The sequence below is a fragment of the Fundulus heteroclitus genome, chromosome 13 (assembly GCF_011125445.2).
Source record: "Fundulus heteroclitus isolate FHET01 chromosome 13, MU-UCD_Fhet_4.1, whole genome shotgun sequence".
Classification (NCBI taxonomy): Eukaryota; Metazoa; Chordata; class Actinopteri; order Cyprinodontiformes; family Fundulidae; genus Fundulus; species Fundulus heteroclitus.
Window position 1 is genome coordinate 17846849 of NC_046373.1, and position 16003 is coordinate 17862851.

Consider the following 16003-nt stretch of genomic DNA (forward strand, 5'->3'; position numbering starts at 1 on the left):
CGTAGAATCTGATGCTTGAATGTTTATTTTTTGCTGTAGATGTCAACAAGTGCTGGAGGAGAGGCAAAGATGTCTGAGCTTGAAGGGAGACTGACCGAGGCGCAGAGCGAGGCTGCCGCCGCCAAAGAGGAGCTGAGCAGCTGCAAGGAGAGTTTGGAAAAACTGCAGGAGCTGCTGCAGGTAAATGGGACGCTCCTTCGAAATCTGCTGGAATCCTAAGATGTAAAAGAAACTTTTAGGTGAAATGAGTTTTAGACGTTGCTCATGACTCATGTGCATATCTAGAGCTCAGTGATGAGATCAGTAACGTTTGCTGTGTGCTGATTGTGTGTCAGACGCTCACTGATCAATGTAAAAGCAGACGGGGGGGGGGGGGGGGGGGGGGGTGTTAAAAAGCAGCTGCAAAACTCACACATTCACATGTAAAGCCCAAATAAAAAATAACTGAGGAATGAACATTAAGTTAAACAACGAGATGCTATCTACTCTTTATAAATGAGTTTTAGTCATTTTGTGTAAAAAAATAAATAAAATGGTATAAGGACAAACCCACACTTATTTTATGAGAATAAATATTGTATTGCTTCAACATTATATATAATCCACTTCAATAAAACATTTCGATGGCAAAACTGAACTTGTTTATTTAGTGCACTAGTGACCAGGTTTTCTGCTTACTCTCTATTATAAAAATACATTTTCAGTTTTCAGTGTTGGGTAATCGCTGAACACATATTCTTTATTCCTTTTTCCGGAAGAACAACCTGAGTTTCTAAGAAAACCTTTATTTAACCTTTATTTCTAGTTCATGACATTTATATTTAATTTGCCCCATCACAATTTGAGTACTAGCCACTCGTATTTTTGTTTTTTTAGTTATTGACTGAGACCTACAGGTAAATATATTCATTTTAAAAAAGGGAAAAATTGCCCTTTGACTCCCTTTGGACCCACTATAGCTAATTGTGAATAAGCATTTTGAACTGAAAAGGTTTTTAGATGCGTTCTCTCAACTCACAAGAACTGAGTAAAGGTTTCAAAGATCACCTTCCTTTAAACAGTAACAGTATTCTTCTAATAAATGTGCATTTTTAAAATAGCTCTTCTAAATGTATTTAAAGCTGTTAATTGATAATTAATAGCCCTTTTTAAAAAAAGCTGAAGAATTAGAAGGCAAGAATCATTGTTTGGGGGAAACTCATGTTAAGACTTTTTTTGTGCTTAATGTCCATAACGACATAAAAACTACATGAAAAGAAACATCTATCAGTCTAAATGTAGAGCAGGGATAATATATTTTTGCACTTGCTTAAAGCTGTAACTGTAAAATTAGTAAAGTACTTTTGTTTTTTTACTCTTTAAATCTACAGTAAGATTGTTAGTGGCCATTTTGTACTAATTTATGACTAAATGTCAGGAATGAACTGCTCTATAGGAGCATTAAGTGCAATTATTTCTCCTGTTTGATTTCAAACTGGTTAATTTGTGCAAACTTTGGTTTCAGGAGAGGGAAATGACCATCGCTCACCTTAAAGGAGAACTCTTCCAAGTGAGTTACTAATCATTTAGTTTGAATCCTTGATCTCTGAATAAAGATTCATCATCCGTGACTGAATTACCAACGTTTGATCCTTCAGGTAAGAGCTGCAGAGGACGGAGCTGACATGACGGAGCTCCTCCAGGAGCTCGAAGAGGCCAAAAGAGAAGCAGCTTCCACCAAAGAAGAACTAAACCTCTCCCGGGAGCAACAAGAGAAACTTCGAGAGGACGTCCAGGCTCGTGAGGTCTCTCTTTCTAAACTTAATGAGGAGCTGCAGGAGATGAGGAGGAGTTTGGACGCCTCCAAAGAAGAAGTAGCTAAGCATCAGCAGCAAAATAAGAAGCTTCAAGAGGACGTTCAAGCTCGGGAAGTTTTGCTTTCTGAGGTCAGAGAAGAGCTGCAGGGGGTGAGGAGTGTGGACGCCTCCAAAGAAGAGCTGGCTAAATATCAGCAGCAAAACGAGAAGCTTCAAGAGGACATCCAGGCACGGGAGATCTCTCTTTCTAAACTTAATGAGGAGCTGCAGGAGATGAAGAGGAGTTTGGACGCCTCAAAAGAAGAGCTAGCTGAGTATCAGCAGCAAAACGAGAAGCTTAAAGAGGATGTAGAAGCTCGTGAAGTTTCGCTTTCTGAGGTCAGAGAGGAGATGCAGGAGATGAAAAAGAGGGTAGACACTACTGAAGAAGAAGTAGCTAAGCATCACCAGCACAATCAGAAACTTCAAGAGGACGTTCAAGCTCGGGAAGTTTCGTTTTCAGAGGTCAGAGAGGAGCTGCAGGAGATGAAAAGCATGGTGGACGCCACTAAAGAAGAACTAACCAAATATCAGCAGGAAAATGAGAAGCTTCGGGAGGACATTCAAGCACGGGAGGTCTCTCTTTCTAAACTCAGACAGGAGCTGCAGGAGGTGAGGAGTGCGGACGCCTCCAAAGAAGAGCTGACTAAATATCAGCAGCAAAACGAGAAGCTTCAAGAGGACGTTCAAGCTCGGGATGTTTCCCTTTCTGAGGTCAGAGAGGAGCTGCAGGAGATGAAAAAGAGGGTAGACACTACGGAAGAAGAAGTAGCTAAGCATCAGCAGCACAATCAGAAACTTCAAGAGGACGTTCAAGCTCGGGAAGTTTTGCTCTCAGAGGTCAGTGGGGAGCTGCAGGAGATGAAGAGCATGGTGGACGCCACTAAAGAAGAACTAACTAAGCATCAGCAGCACAATCAGAAACTTCAAGAGGACGTTCAAGCTCGGGAGGACTCTCTTTCTAAACTCAATGAGGAGCTGCAGGAGATGAGAAGCAGTGTGGATGCCTCCAAAGAAGAGCTGACTAAATATCAGCAGCAAAATGAGAAGCTTCAAGAGGACGTTCAAGCTCTGGAGGTCTCTCTTTCTAAACTCAATGAGGAGCTGCAGGAGATGAGAGGCAGTATGGACGCCACTAAAGAAGAGCTCAGAGGCTACAGGCAGCAAAACGAGAAGCTCCTTGAGGAGCTTCGCCTCCAAGAGCTCTCCATTTCAAGGCTTAAAGAGGAGCTGCAAGAGGCGCAGACGGCCTTGATGAAGACTTCAGGGTCTGTTCCTCCGTCTTCCTCTCCCTCCCCCTCCCCCTCCCCTCAGCCCGCCTTCTCTGCCTCCTCCACATCCACCGCGCAGCCCAAAAGGAAAGGCGGTAAGCAGCCCACCACCAAGGGAGGCGGCGCCAAAGAGAAGCCGTCCGTCTCCCGCAAAAACTCCAACCAGTCCTCGCACAAGACCCAGAGCGCTCGGTCCAACGGCGGCTCCGACGCGCAACACGACGCCACGAAGGACTCCTCCACGCAGACCGAGCCCTCCCAGGCGACCGAGCTCCGCCCGTCCGCCGCCAAGGAGCAGATGGAGGACGTGATCGGAGAGTTCGAGGACAAGATCGCCCAGATGCAGGAGCTCCACGCGGCGGAGATCCTCGACATGGAGGCCCGGCACATCTCGGAGAGCGAGACGCTTCGCAGAGACACGCAGGCTCTGGAGGACGAGTGCAAAGGCCTGAAGGCCGTCATCGACAAACTCTGCTCCGCTGAGGTGAGCCCGGGAAACGTCTTCCTCTTTGGTCTCATTACCAGTAATTACGCACTTTTTTTTGTTGTTGTTGGTCTGTCAGGTAAAAGATGAAATATATGGGTGGGAAAAATAGGCTTCTGCCAATGCCGAATGTGCTTGACCTGCTCTCGTTCTGTATAGGTGCCTCCATCAAGACAAGACCGTCCTGCGTCACAGTTTAAAGACGGCTACACCAGCGGTGAGAAACTCCTCATTCAGCCCATAAAACTCTCATTAAATCCTCCAACATTGTCTACACTGCAAAAAACGGATCTAAAAATAAGTAAAACGTTCTTAAAATGTGTGTTTTTTGTCCCCGATTTGAGCAGGTAAATAATATTATCTGTCAAAGTCCTTACACTGGCTCCCTATATATCAGAGAATAGACTTTAAAATACTTCTGTTAGTCTATAAATCCCTGAATGGCTTAGCACCTAAATACATCACAGACTTGTTATCAGTGTATCAACCCTCCAGAGCACTAAGGTCTTCTGGCTCCAGCCTACTCTGCATACCTAGAACCAGAACCAAACAAGGAGAAGCAGCATTTAGTTCCTATGCTCCGCTTATCAGGAACAAACTTCCAGAAAACTGTAAAAGTGCGGAAAGCCTGAGTTCCTTTAAATCAAGATTAAAAACACATTTGTTTAGGATTGCCTTCAACTGTTCTAGTTAACTGAATCACCACTTCTTTGTTCTAATTTCTATCTACATTTTATTCCTACTTGCTTTTATTCTGTTTTAATTTGCTATATTTTAATCATGTAAAGCACTTTGCATTGTCCCTGTACTGAATTGTGCTATATAAATAAATTTGCCTTGCCTTGCCTTGTCAATGGGATGAGTATTTTTGACCCCCAAAATAAGATAATTAGACATCCTGCACTTGAAATAAGACGATGGAGATGAGTTGTTCCTATTTTTAGTGCAAAAGTCTTATTCCACTGGCAGATCATCTTATTTACCTGCTCAAATCAAGGACAGATACACAAATTTTAAGAAAATATTACTAATTTTTAGTTCCGTTTTTGCAGTGTAAACATCAAGACACACTACGTTATATGTCAGCCGTCATCGGTTTTCTGCTTTTTGTCCTGTTTTCGCACATCTTAATCCTTCGGTTTAAGTACATTCGATATGTCAAGAGGTTACTGTTCAGTGAAAACATTATTCTCTTTTGATGATTTTCTCTTCCGTCTCGCAGACAGCAGCTCGGACTACAGCCAGAGGACTGGATTCGATCTGCCGAGCCTGCAGCAGGAGTTCAGGACAACTCCAGAGGGCGCCAGGAGAGAAACCGATGATTCTCTGCCTGACCGGATAAAGGTAAAGATCTATTATTATTTGTCAATGTGGGTGATTGTGTTTTGCTGTGGTTGCGTTACAGTTGTTAAACAATAAAGTATGCAATGTTTAAAGGGGGTTTTTAATTGAGCGTCGGTGAGGTAAATTGTCTTACGCAACATTTCGTTTTTCATTGTTTACAGTCTTACGCAACATTTCATTGTTTACATTGTTTACATTTCAATTGTTTACATAAATCGCTGCTGCATCTTTATCCTGAAATTTACTGCAATTTACTGTGATTTTTTTCAAGCTGTATGCAAACGAAATTTTGTTCTGTACGCACTTTGTGCATACAAAATGACAAATAAAGTTGTCTAAGTCCAAGTTTTGGGGATGTTTCTGAGCAGACGTTGCTGCGCGAGGTGCACCAGGAAGGGATGCAGGTCCTGTCCTTGTCTGAGCTGCCGCTCTCTGAAGGAGAGCCGAGTGGACACTTCAACGTGGAAGGCTGGGCGAAGGAGAGAGACGCCCTGCTGGCGACGGTGCAATCTCTGAAGGGCCTCATCACCCAGATGCAGACGCACAGCCAGTCACAGGTACGGGGATCATCAGCGGCCGAGGCGCCCTGGACAGGTCGCCAGTCCGTCACAGGGCAACACAAAGATAATAAAGTAGAATACTACTTATAATAATGAGGATCAAATTATAATACATCATGTTTTCACAATTTAAGAGTTCTGACAATCCTGACGTGAATGCAAAATTTAAAACACTGATTAACCATGAAATTATTTACGTGAGAATTTACTTAATGAAGTTGATGTTTTATAACGAGGCTGCTCCTCCAGAGTCTTAACTTAATATTACAGAGTTTAATAAGAGTCTTGATGATGTGAGTTATACCAGATATAGACTTATATAGACTTTTTTACTTGAATGTGTTTTGTTTTACACAAGATATGTTGAGTAGGTAAAAATAAAGGGAAACCAGATGGTGACTAAAAGGTAAAACAAAATTTGGAAACTTTTTAACCCCAGGGACCTGAAAATCTTACTAAAATAGAAAAGACTTTTGGAAAAGTATTAAAAAAAGAAAATATAAATAAATTAAGATTGAATTGAGATTAAGGGTAATATGTCAACAAACCCTCTTTTGTTTTCATTTAATACCTTTTTTTACAGGAAACATTTTGTGGTGTCTCTGTGTTTACCTTTTTATGTTTCTGTAACTAATTATTGCAATTATAATACATAGTAACAATAAAGATAAAAATAATAACTTTTATTTAAAAGGCCTTAAATGCATAAAAGTAATACACAAAAAACACGGAAAAATGAAAAAAACCTTTGTAGAAAAATAGGGAATAAAAATTATATGATATAATTAGGCTCCATTTCTATCATTTATGAGCTTTGTGAGCTGCAGAAAGTAAATATCTGCAGAATTTAAAGCCTTAAGTTGAATGTAAGAAATTACTTGGTGCTTGTTTAAATAATTGGTTTAAAGTTGTTTTAACAATCGCTCCTCTTAACACAAAGGCAAAGGATATTTTAGGCAAACATTAGTTGTGAATATGTCATGTTTATCTTTATGTGCATTAAAAATGTCTATGAATTCCAAATATGACACCAAATTGTTGAGGAAAATGCTCTGAAAGAAGCTTTAAAATATTTAGAAAAAACATTTATAAAACAAAATATTTAAGAAGTTTGCAAAATGTTTGCATCCTTAATCCAAGAGAAACATCTGTCTTTGGTCCCAGCATCAGCTGAAAGCATCCCGTTGTGTCTCCCTGTTCGTCTTACGCGTGTCTCTAACGTCCCGCAGACGTCCGGCGGCGGCAAAGACTGGCGCGCGGAGCTGCTGGAGGCGGTGCGGCTGGTGTTTGTGAGGGAGAGGAGCGTGCTGAAGAGCGCCCTCTACAGCCAGCTGGACCTGCTGGACACCAGCGACGCGATCGTTCACCTCAACCAGCTGGAACGCAGGCTGGCTGAACAGGTGTGAACCAGCAACCCAGGCTTTTTTATTTCCAGATGTCACATATATGACTATAATGATTGAAATAAAGTTTAGTCAGAGCTGTTCTTCTTCTCTGTTCACCTTGGCTTGTTGCCGTTTGAATGGGTCATTAACTTGATGGCTGTGTTCCTGACGCAGGACGCCCACCACAGGGAGGCCATCGGTTCGCTCCACACTGCAGAGAGGTCCAGCCTCCTCTCTGAGATTCATCAGCTCAGGAGTCAGCTGGAGCGACTGGATCAAGGTACACCAGCTATTAAACATTTAAACATGTTTGATCTTTTTTCTGGATGTTCAAGGGGGAAAAAGTTACTGCAAAAAGGGAACTTAAAGTAAGTAAAATGTTCTGGAAATCCATGTATTTTTCCTTGATTTGAGTAGCTAAATAAGACTATTTGCCAATGAAATTATCTTTTCTACCCCTAAAATAAGATAATTAGATACCCTGCACTTGAAATAAGATGATGGAGATGATTTGTTCTTATTTTAAGTGCAAAAAATCTTATTCCATTGGCCAATAGTCTTATTTACCTGCTCAAATCAGGGAAAAATACCCTACACTGCAAAAACAGACTAAACTAAACTAAAAATAAGTTAGAATTTTCTTGAAATGAGTGTATTTGTACTTTATTTGAGTAGGTAAATAAGATAATCTGCCAATGGAATGAGATTTTTGCACGTAAAATAAGAAGAACTCTTCTCTATCAACTTATTTCAAGTGCATTATATCTAATTATCTTATTTTAGGGGGGGAAAATACTCTTTCCATTGGCAGATAATCTTATTTAACTGCTCAGATCAAGGACAGATACACTCATTTCAAGAAAAATTTACTTATTTTTAGTTCTGTTTTTGCAGTGTAAGTAACATTTTACTTAGTTTTAGTTCCCTTTTTGCAGTGAAATAATATGTTACGGTTTCTTTTTAATGTCACCAAAGCCTGGCCATTTTAACAACAGTTAGATTCACTGTGCATATGTTTTTAATGTTGGTTCAGAACACATATTTATTAGCGTAAAAAAAAAAAGTGCAAATACAAACTTTGGACATTTTAAACCCAGCTTATCTGTCCAAAATGATGACAGCAGGCTGTATGTTCTTCATCGTTTTAGCTGCACTGCCTGGCCGGCCTTTAGCTGCTGAAGGTGACGCTTCGCAGCAGAGAGGAGGAGCGGCTGATGGCGCAGCAGAGGCAGACGGGTCGGTCTTGGAGGAGCTGAAAGCTGAACTTGCTCAGACGAAACTGGAGCTGGAGGCGACACTAAAGGCCCAACACAAACACCTGAAAGAACTGGACACGCTCAGGTTGGACATGAGCAGAAATTAACTTTCCCCAAATGATTGTTTTAGCGCCTCAGATGGCTCATGTTTGTTTTAATGTATCTGTTTCTCCAAGAAACACCTATAATATCCCTAAATAAACCATATAACTTCAATAGTTGTAATTGCTGAATTGCTTTTTAAAACATTTATCCTGGTTAAACGAGGAGAACGCAAGATAAAAGTCCAATTAGGTGTTTGTTTTGATACCCGGGATACGGATAAAACTGCTAATGTTTTATAAAGTTCTTCTGTCATAACAAGAGTGTCAAACTCATTTCTATATGGGGCCACTTTGGCGTCATGAAGTCATTAAAAGGGCCGGTTGCACGTGTATAGATGATACTTTTCATTTCATAATTTCATTCCAGTTCACATAGGAGTATAAAAAATGCACAGTAACATAAAAGTAGCAACCTTAGGTCCAGTTTATACAGTTTATCTACAAAAAAAGTTGATATTGGGGTGAGTTACACTTACAGGAGGCACAGTTTTAGCCACTTTATACACTTTAAAAGGATATAAGTCTCTACTTTATGACATGATATGCCTTTTTTTTTTGGCTCTTGAGGGCCGGATAATTTACCTTGATGGGCCGGATTCGGCCCACGGGCCTTGAGTTTGTCACCTGTGTGTTAAAGCAAACTCTAGCGTGGCATCGACTCAACAAAAAAATCTGTTTAGATGTTTTTAACCATGATTATCAGACGGCTTTATCCACTTCAGTTGTCGGTTCTCATGAAGTATGAACCTAAAGAGCCGTCTTCCTCAGGAACATCAAAAAATTTCTCTTCCCACCGGCTACCATGAAGATTTATTGTTAAAAAAAAAAGACACATTTTGCTTATAAGTGAATAAAAGCTGAAGCCAGGAGGATTTTCATCATTAAGAGGCTGTAAATATGTCAACAGGGCAGACGTATCGCAGAAAGCAGCAGAGGTGGACGCCCTGAATGACGAGCTGATGGAGGAGAGGAAGCGAAGCAGAGATCTCCAGTGGGCAATGGAGAAGGAGAAGTGTCGATCTGGGAGAGATGAGGAGAGCAAACGCGAGGAACTGGAGGTAAAACAGCAGCGCCTCTTCTACATACATCAAACTTCTTGTTTCATTATAAAACAGTCGATGTTCTCCTCCAGGACCTGCAGCTGGCTCTGGATGAGCAGAAAGCCCTTGTAGACCAGCTGACTCAGAACCTGCAGCAGGAGCGGCAGGCCTCCTCTCAGCTCTCCCAGCAAGCCGAGGAGGACGGCGTCGGCCTTCAGAGACGCCTGCAGGAGCTCCAGGTCCAGCTGGAGACGGAGCGAGCCAAGGCCCAGGAGATGAGCTCCGCCTTGGGGAGAGAGAGGGAGCTGCGAACCGCCGCCTCCTCCTCCGACGGCGGGGCCTCCGGAGAGGAGCGCGCCCACGAGGAGGGGAGGCGACCTGAAGGGGAGGGAGGTCTGCTGGAAAGACTGCAGGCGGAGCTGGATGACAAACACAATCAGGTGAGATGCTTTGCTTCAAAAAGTCAACTCATCGCTGTTCATTTTTTTTACAGCGTCACATGGAATCCAGATGGATCCGAATTCATTTTAAACTAATTACGGTTCTTTCTAATCATTCATTGCGATTCAGATCCAATCACAAACAGTCCAATTTAATCTTAACAAGAGCAGAATTCAGGGAAATCCAGCTGGTAAAACTTTATCTATTTAGAATTTGCATTAAGTTGTTGCTAAATAATAACTAATAGATGCAGAATGACTGTCCCTCTAAATATTTCTTTTATCAAATTATGTTCTTTTGCTTCACATCTTCAGTTCCTCAGAAAAAAAACAGATCTGTAGTTCACCCTCAAATTAAGTGCAATGCTGCATTAAAAATTTTGTTTAAATACAGAACATTTCAGATTATTTCTTATATTTGTCTTAATTGCTCTGATGCAAATGTAGTTGTTTTGTGAAAGGTGAGAATAAAGGTGATTTGTTGGGGTAAGAAGTAGGAATTGTTAGTCACTATTTATATCCTGATGCAGCCATGTCTGTTTCTCTTGATTTGTTTTGTTCTTTATTTGAGTCTCCATTTGATTTATATGTAAGTCACTTAGAGACTACAGTACAATTCACTAAATACAGCCTATAAACCATCAACTGTTAGGAAAAACACTGCTTTTATACAATTAGTTAACCAACCAAGGTAGAAAATGATCTATATTGCTTTTGCACCAGCTCTGTTTTCTGGTTGTCTATCATATTTAGATTGTGCCATGAGAGGTTTTATCACTTCAGATTCCTGGACCTTTTCTCAGGATGTGGGTCAGATTCAATGTGTTGTGCAAGCGAAGCTCCCCTAAAACCAGATCTAGTCTATTGTTCATTTTACACTGGCTAAAACGGAATCAGATCTTGTTCATAGTTCACATCCTGATATAAGTTCTAGTAACAACTAGTTCTTCTTCGTTCATCATTTATTTCATCTCATAACATTTGCAGCTTGGCCTTTGCCAGCTTATCTTTTACATTCTCCAGTCTATGCTGCTTCTCTTTCTGCCATAAACCAGTTTAAGTTGGTAAAATCTCCAAGTAGCCCTCATTCACATAACTGGAGGCTGAGCTTCATTTCTCTGCTTCTCGCTGCTGTTCCTGCAAACCTAAATCTGGTCTCACCCCCTGCCTGCAGCAGCCCCCTTCCCTGAAAATATAACCAGGACAGGTGTGCAGACGCAGACTTGGTCTAATCTCTGTTTTTCTACATTTGCAGCATTCTAGTTTGTAGCATAATGCATAACAAAAATTTCACAATTCACAATTTCTTGCTAAACACAGGGCTTAATCTGCTTTTTAGGGATCTAAAAGTTCATTTAAATAGAAATATAAATGCCAGAAAGGTCTGTGTTAGTTTTCGTTACGTGTTTTTGGTCAAATAGAGACAGATTAAACTTGATTGTGGAAATCAAATCAAGCATCTCATAAAGTATAAAGTCAAAATAATGATATTTTAGAGTTTTACGATATTGTTGCTGAGGACATTTAGGAGGACCTGTTTGAAAATTTGCTTTTGCGTTAGAAAATATGCATTGAGTTCAATTTTAATGAATAATTCAGGGTCAGGGTATTGGCAGAAACACGGTATAGTTTATTAAACTGTCAGTTCTGAAAGGAAGAGGCTATAAAGAATGACTCTCAGCTGAAACAAAGTGGCGATGGGTCTGTTTTCTGTCTCCAGGTGGTGCTTCTCCTCAGTCAGGTGGAGGCCCAGCGGCTCGAGGTGGTGCGGAAAGAGGAGGAGCTGACACTGGCCAATCAGAAGTCCAGACGAGACCAGGAAAGGCTTCAGGAGGTGCGGACCCAGCTGGACAGGCTGACCGTACAATTGTCAGAGGTCCAACAGCAGCTGGATGGGGAGCTGGAGAAGAGGAGGAGTCTGGAGGAAGAGAAGGAGAGACTGGAGGAGACGCTGGACCAATTAGGAACGAGGACGGAGAGCGGACCTCAGAGCGTGAGTAACCGTGTTCGACTCCTGGTTGATCGGTGCTGACGGGTGGATTAAAGCCGTCGTTGCTGTGGTCTCGACAGCAGGCGGCCCGGCACAGCGAGCCCACAGACCGGACCAAAGACTGGGTTCTCCTGCAGACGAGCGGGGACGCTCCGCCAGGGAGCGCCACGGCCTCCCCTCACGTGGAGGGTTCCCCAGCAGCAGACCCGCCCGGCGGACCGCAACACGCTCCGTGGCGCACAGTCGACAGGATTGTGGGGAAGCTCCACCTCGTTTCTTCAAAGATCCGCAGCATCGCCGGCAAGGCGGCGGGAAGGTGACCGACACTGCTGGATATTTTTCTGTTTCTCGACCTAAAAGGGTTCAGGAGGCACAAGAAAACCTGAAATTAAATGCTTGTCATGGAAACGTGATGCCAAACTTACGACGGAGTATTAGGGCCACACATGAAGATAAAAAATATTTTTGCCATGACGAGATTAAACTCGACGTGTCGACTTTAAAGTCGCCATGTCGACATTAAACTCGCCATTTCGAAAATAAAGTTGATATATCGTGGCGACTTTAATCTCGACATTCCAAAGTTTGGAGAAAAGAGCAACCGCGCTCCACAGCTGCAGTCTCTGCGTTTTAATTAAGTGTGAAGGTCGTCTTTGCCGTGCTGCAACTGTACAATCATCACTGGAAGCGGTGGCCTACCAATAACGTAACGTCTTTCCCTAGTGATGCTTACCCGGGTTCACAGTTCTGAATTTGAGATTCTCGAAATGTTGAGTTTAATGTCGACTTGGCAAAAAAAAAAATGTCCCTTCATGTGTGGCCCTAATAGCTTCGTGAGACCATCCTGATCTCGCGAGCTTTCAAGGTTTCACTCGCAGATCAGTCTGGCTACTCTCCGTTAAAGGAAAATTTGGAGCCGTTCACCAAACGAACGTCCAATCAGCGTTGGCTTTGAGGCGAGTTGAGGTGTGACGCAACGGGAAGCGTGACAGTTCAGTCTAAAGAACATGGCGGCTTCAGCCGATGAAACTAGCGTTAGCGTGGCTATCGAGCAAGTTTTATCGGAATTACAGAGTATTTCTTCACTGACAGAAGAGCAAAACACTGCTCTGGAGGCTTTTCTCAGAGGAAAAGATGTTTTTGCTCTTCTCCCGACTGGTTTCGGCAAGAGCTTGTGGTTGTGTTTTCGTCGTCGCTGTTAGTACGTCATATGCTTCGTTGATCTGATTGGTTTATTTGGCCTGTCTATCACCAACATAGGCCAATCAGCTAACCAGTATTTTCGCCCCTTCCCAAAATTACTTCAACGGAAGGTTTCCAGATGGATATGCGGAGCAAATCTATCTGGCGGTGTCAGGTTATGGCCCTAATACTCCGTCGTACAAACTAACTTCAACCTGTAGAGATTTTTTTAATTACTTTTTTTACTACTTTCTTGTGTAAAAAACAAACAAAAAAAGCAGAAATGATCAAGAAACTGATTGGTGATTTTCATCCAAGTCAGAATTTATTAAATACTAAAATACTGACACAGCTTTGTTTTATGAAAATCGACTAATTTTATTAATTATGATGATCTTCGCAGGTCGACTGCGGAGGTTGACAGCGAGGAGCTCTCATGGATCCGGTCCAGTGTCGATGAGGTCATCAGCCTGCTGCAGCAATCCCCAGGTTTACCCTCCATCCCAGAGGTGAGTTATTCTTGTCCTCTCGCGTCGTCCCAAACTGTTTCCTCTTCATCGTAAGTCCGCGAACATCACAAACCACGCTGTGAGAAGGACGCCGCGTGTGCGAGGAGGGAGGATGAGCCGCAACCAGCTGCTGTTTCCCACACAGCATCTGTCCGCCTCGGTTGTTCACAGCTCGTCGTCTGTCTCCCTCAGAGCGTCTCCCTGCTGGCAGGAGGCTCCTCCAGCTCCTCCAACAACCTGACGGAGCGGCTGCTGAGGCAGAACGCAGAGCTGACCGGGTTCGTGAGCCGCCTGACCGAGGAGAAGAACGAGCTGAGGAACCACACGCTGCGCCTGGAGGAGGAGCTGCGTCGCTATCGGCACGCCGGCGTGGGATCAGGCGAGAACGTAGGCGCAGCGCAGGAATCAATCGTATAATAAATATAAGAAAGAAAAGAGGAATCTGGCCGTGATACAGGGCAGTCAAACTTTTTTAAAGTAGCAGGCTGCACACTATCAGGTAGGAGGGTGCACTTATGCCGGTGGCCGAGCCCCGGAGGGGAGAATTTTGAAAAATAGACTCTCCCTGATATATTTTGGAAGCTTTCAAGACAGGTGATTATTTAAAGAATAGAGTCAGAGTGCATGTTTTAAATTGAATAAAAGGCAAAAATGTGAATGATCAATTCTTCAAAAACAACTTTTGTTTTTTATTATACATACTTTTTTAAGTATGTATAATACTTATAAAAAATATCAAGGTAAGGTAATCTCCATTTGCATAAAAGTTGTTTAATTTGAACTACTAGCACCACATATAACAGATCAGATTAGGTGAGGTCTATTCATCTTATTATTATTATTCACAGTTCTGTTCTAAAAACGATTATAACATTTCTTCACGAACAAAGTCGAATTTTTATGATAAAAATACAGGGTTGGAATTTGAAATTGAATTTACATGTTGAATTTATTTCAGTCATATCGCTCTTTCGATATTTCTTATTTCAGTTTAATTTCACTCATCACACACACGATATCGTATCATCGACGAGGATTCTAGAGACGAACACAAAATGCATCCCCTGAAAAACTTTGATAATTTGCTGCTGTAATATTATATTTTATTATATGTAATATTATAGATTTTTCAGAATAAAAAGCTAACAGATGTGCATAATCAAAAAAATATCAGAAATACAATTATAGAGCATTCAGTATTGTAAGAAAGCCCACGCTGTTTCTGGATAAATACATTATTGTATGAGTTAAGTTCTATTCCGTTTTATGCCTCTTTCCTTGTAAGTTTGAAATGTCCCATGCTCCTGAACGCACCATAGCTTTCTGACGCACGTGAATGCATCACACTGGTCTATGAACGCGGTGCTGTGCACGTTTGATCTTCCGCTTAAAAAGCTTTGCAGTTTCAAAACTCACGTCGGCTCTCAGGGCTTTATTGCACTTTTCGGCATAACACCGGTCTGTGTTTTGATCAGAAAAGTAGCTTCTCGGTTGGAACAAGGAGCCCAATCACTCGTTAATGTTGCTCTCAGTGGAGAGAGATGCCAAGGTGATTTTTGGGATGTATAATCGGGGAAAAGTAGGCGGCGGCAGGAGCTGCTAAAGACGGCAAATTGCCGCCGTTGACCGGCTACTTTTGACTACCCTGGTGATATGAATTCAGCTGTGCGTTTTTATATATCCCTGTGCAGCCCAGCAGGAGGGCTGTGTCGAAGGCAGACTCCGCCGGGATGCTCCTTTCTCAGGAACGGGAGGCTTGGAGTCGAGAGAGGCTCCGTCTGGAGAAAGCTCTGCATCTGTCTCAGTCCCAGGTGGCCCGTCTCAGGGGAGAGATGAGGTCCGACGCGCTGCGAGAGATAACCGGGCCCGAGGCCGACAATTCGGCTCTGAAGGTGAGGAAACGCAGCGCTGTTATCTGGACCATCGGGTGTTCATCCGGAGCATTTTGTGATCCGTCCTCTCTCCTGTCGGCCCCCCTCAGAGAATGTACGGAAAGTACCTGAGGTCGGAAAGTTTCAGGAAAGCGTTGGTCTACCAGAAGAAGTATCTGCTGTTGCTGCTTGGCGGCTTCCAGGAGTGTGAGGAAGCCACTCTGACGCTCCTGGCCAGGATGGGCGGCCGGCCTTCGCTCTCCAGCCTGGAGTCCTTCAGCCAGCGCCGCCGGGGGATAACTCGCTTCCGCTCAGCCGTCCGCGTATCCATCGCCCTCTCCAGGTGGGCTGCTGGGAGCCTCAAGGTTGTAGACTTGTAAGGTAGCTGAAGCTTTAACCAAATGGTGTTTTTTTTTTTTTTTCTTCTTCTGTTCACATGTAGGATGCGTTTCCTTGTGAAGCGATGGCACAAGGCGACGGGGATGAGCTCCGCGGTCTCCTGTGGCATCAGCAAGAACGGGACAGGTCAGATAAACATAAACAACCGTAGTCGTGCGTAGGGCTGTGCATAAAAATCGATATAAAGATTAATATAGATATTTTTAAAAACGATTTAATATCGATATTCTGGCTTTCAATATCGATATACCTCCCAACCTCTAGGGGGCGTTATTACAGCGCAACCATTACAGTTCACAGCGAAGGAGAGCAAGTGAGACGAATTTGTGGAAC

The 16003-nt window shown here is 42.8% G+C and overlaps 1 protein-coding gene across 1 annotated transcript in view; it reads left to right on the forward strand.

Annotated features, from left to right (window-relative positions):
- Nucleotides 1–16003, forward strand: part of akap9 (A kinase (PRKA) anchor protein 9) — a 105273-nt gene that overhangs the window by 84080 nt on the left and 5190 nt on the right. The window contains exons 36-53 of the mRNA XM_036145261.1: nt 40–180; nt 1505–1549; nt 1638–3590; nt 3750–3807; nt 4813–4934; nt 5303–5491; nt 6724–6894; nt 7054–7159; nt 8028–8220; nt 9147–9297; nt 9372–9719; nt 11440–11712; nt 11793–12025; nt 13295–13400; nt 13593–13787; nt 15092–15292; nt 15382–15614; nt 15714–15796. Of these exons, the coding sequence (XP_036001154.1) occupies nt 40–180; nt 1505–1549; nt 1638–3590; nt 3750–3807; nt 4813–4934; nt 5303–5491; nt 6724–6894; nt 7054–7159; nt 8028–8220; nt 9147–9297; nt 9372–9719; nt 11440–11712; nt 11793–12025; nt 13295–13400; nt 13593–13787; nt 15092–15292; nt 15382–15614; nt 15714–15796 (4801 nt within the window). The remainder of the gene's footprint in view (nt 1–39; nt 181–1504; nt 1550–1637; nt 3591–3749; nt 3808–4812; nt 4935–5302; nt 5492–6723; nt 6895–7053; nt 7160–8027; nt 8221–9146; nt 9298–9371; nt 9720–11439; nt 11713–11792; nt 12026–13294; nt 13401–13592; nt 13788–15091; nt 15293–15381; nt 15615–15713; nt 15797–16003) is intronic.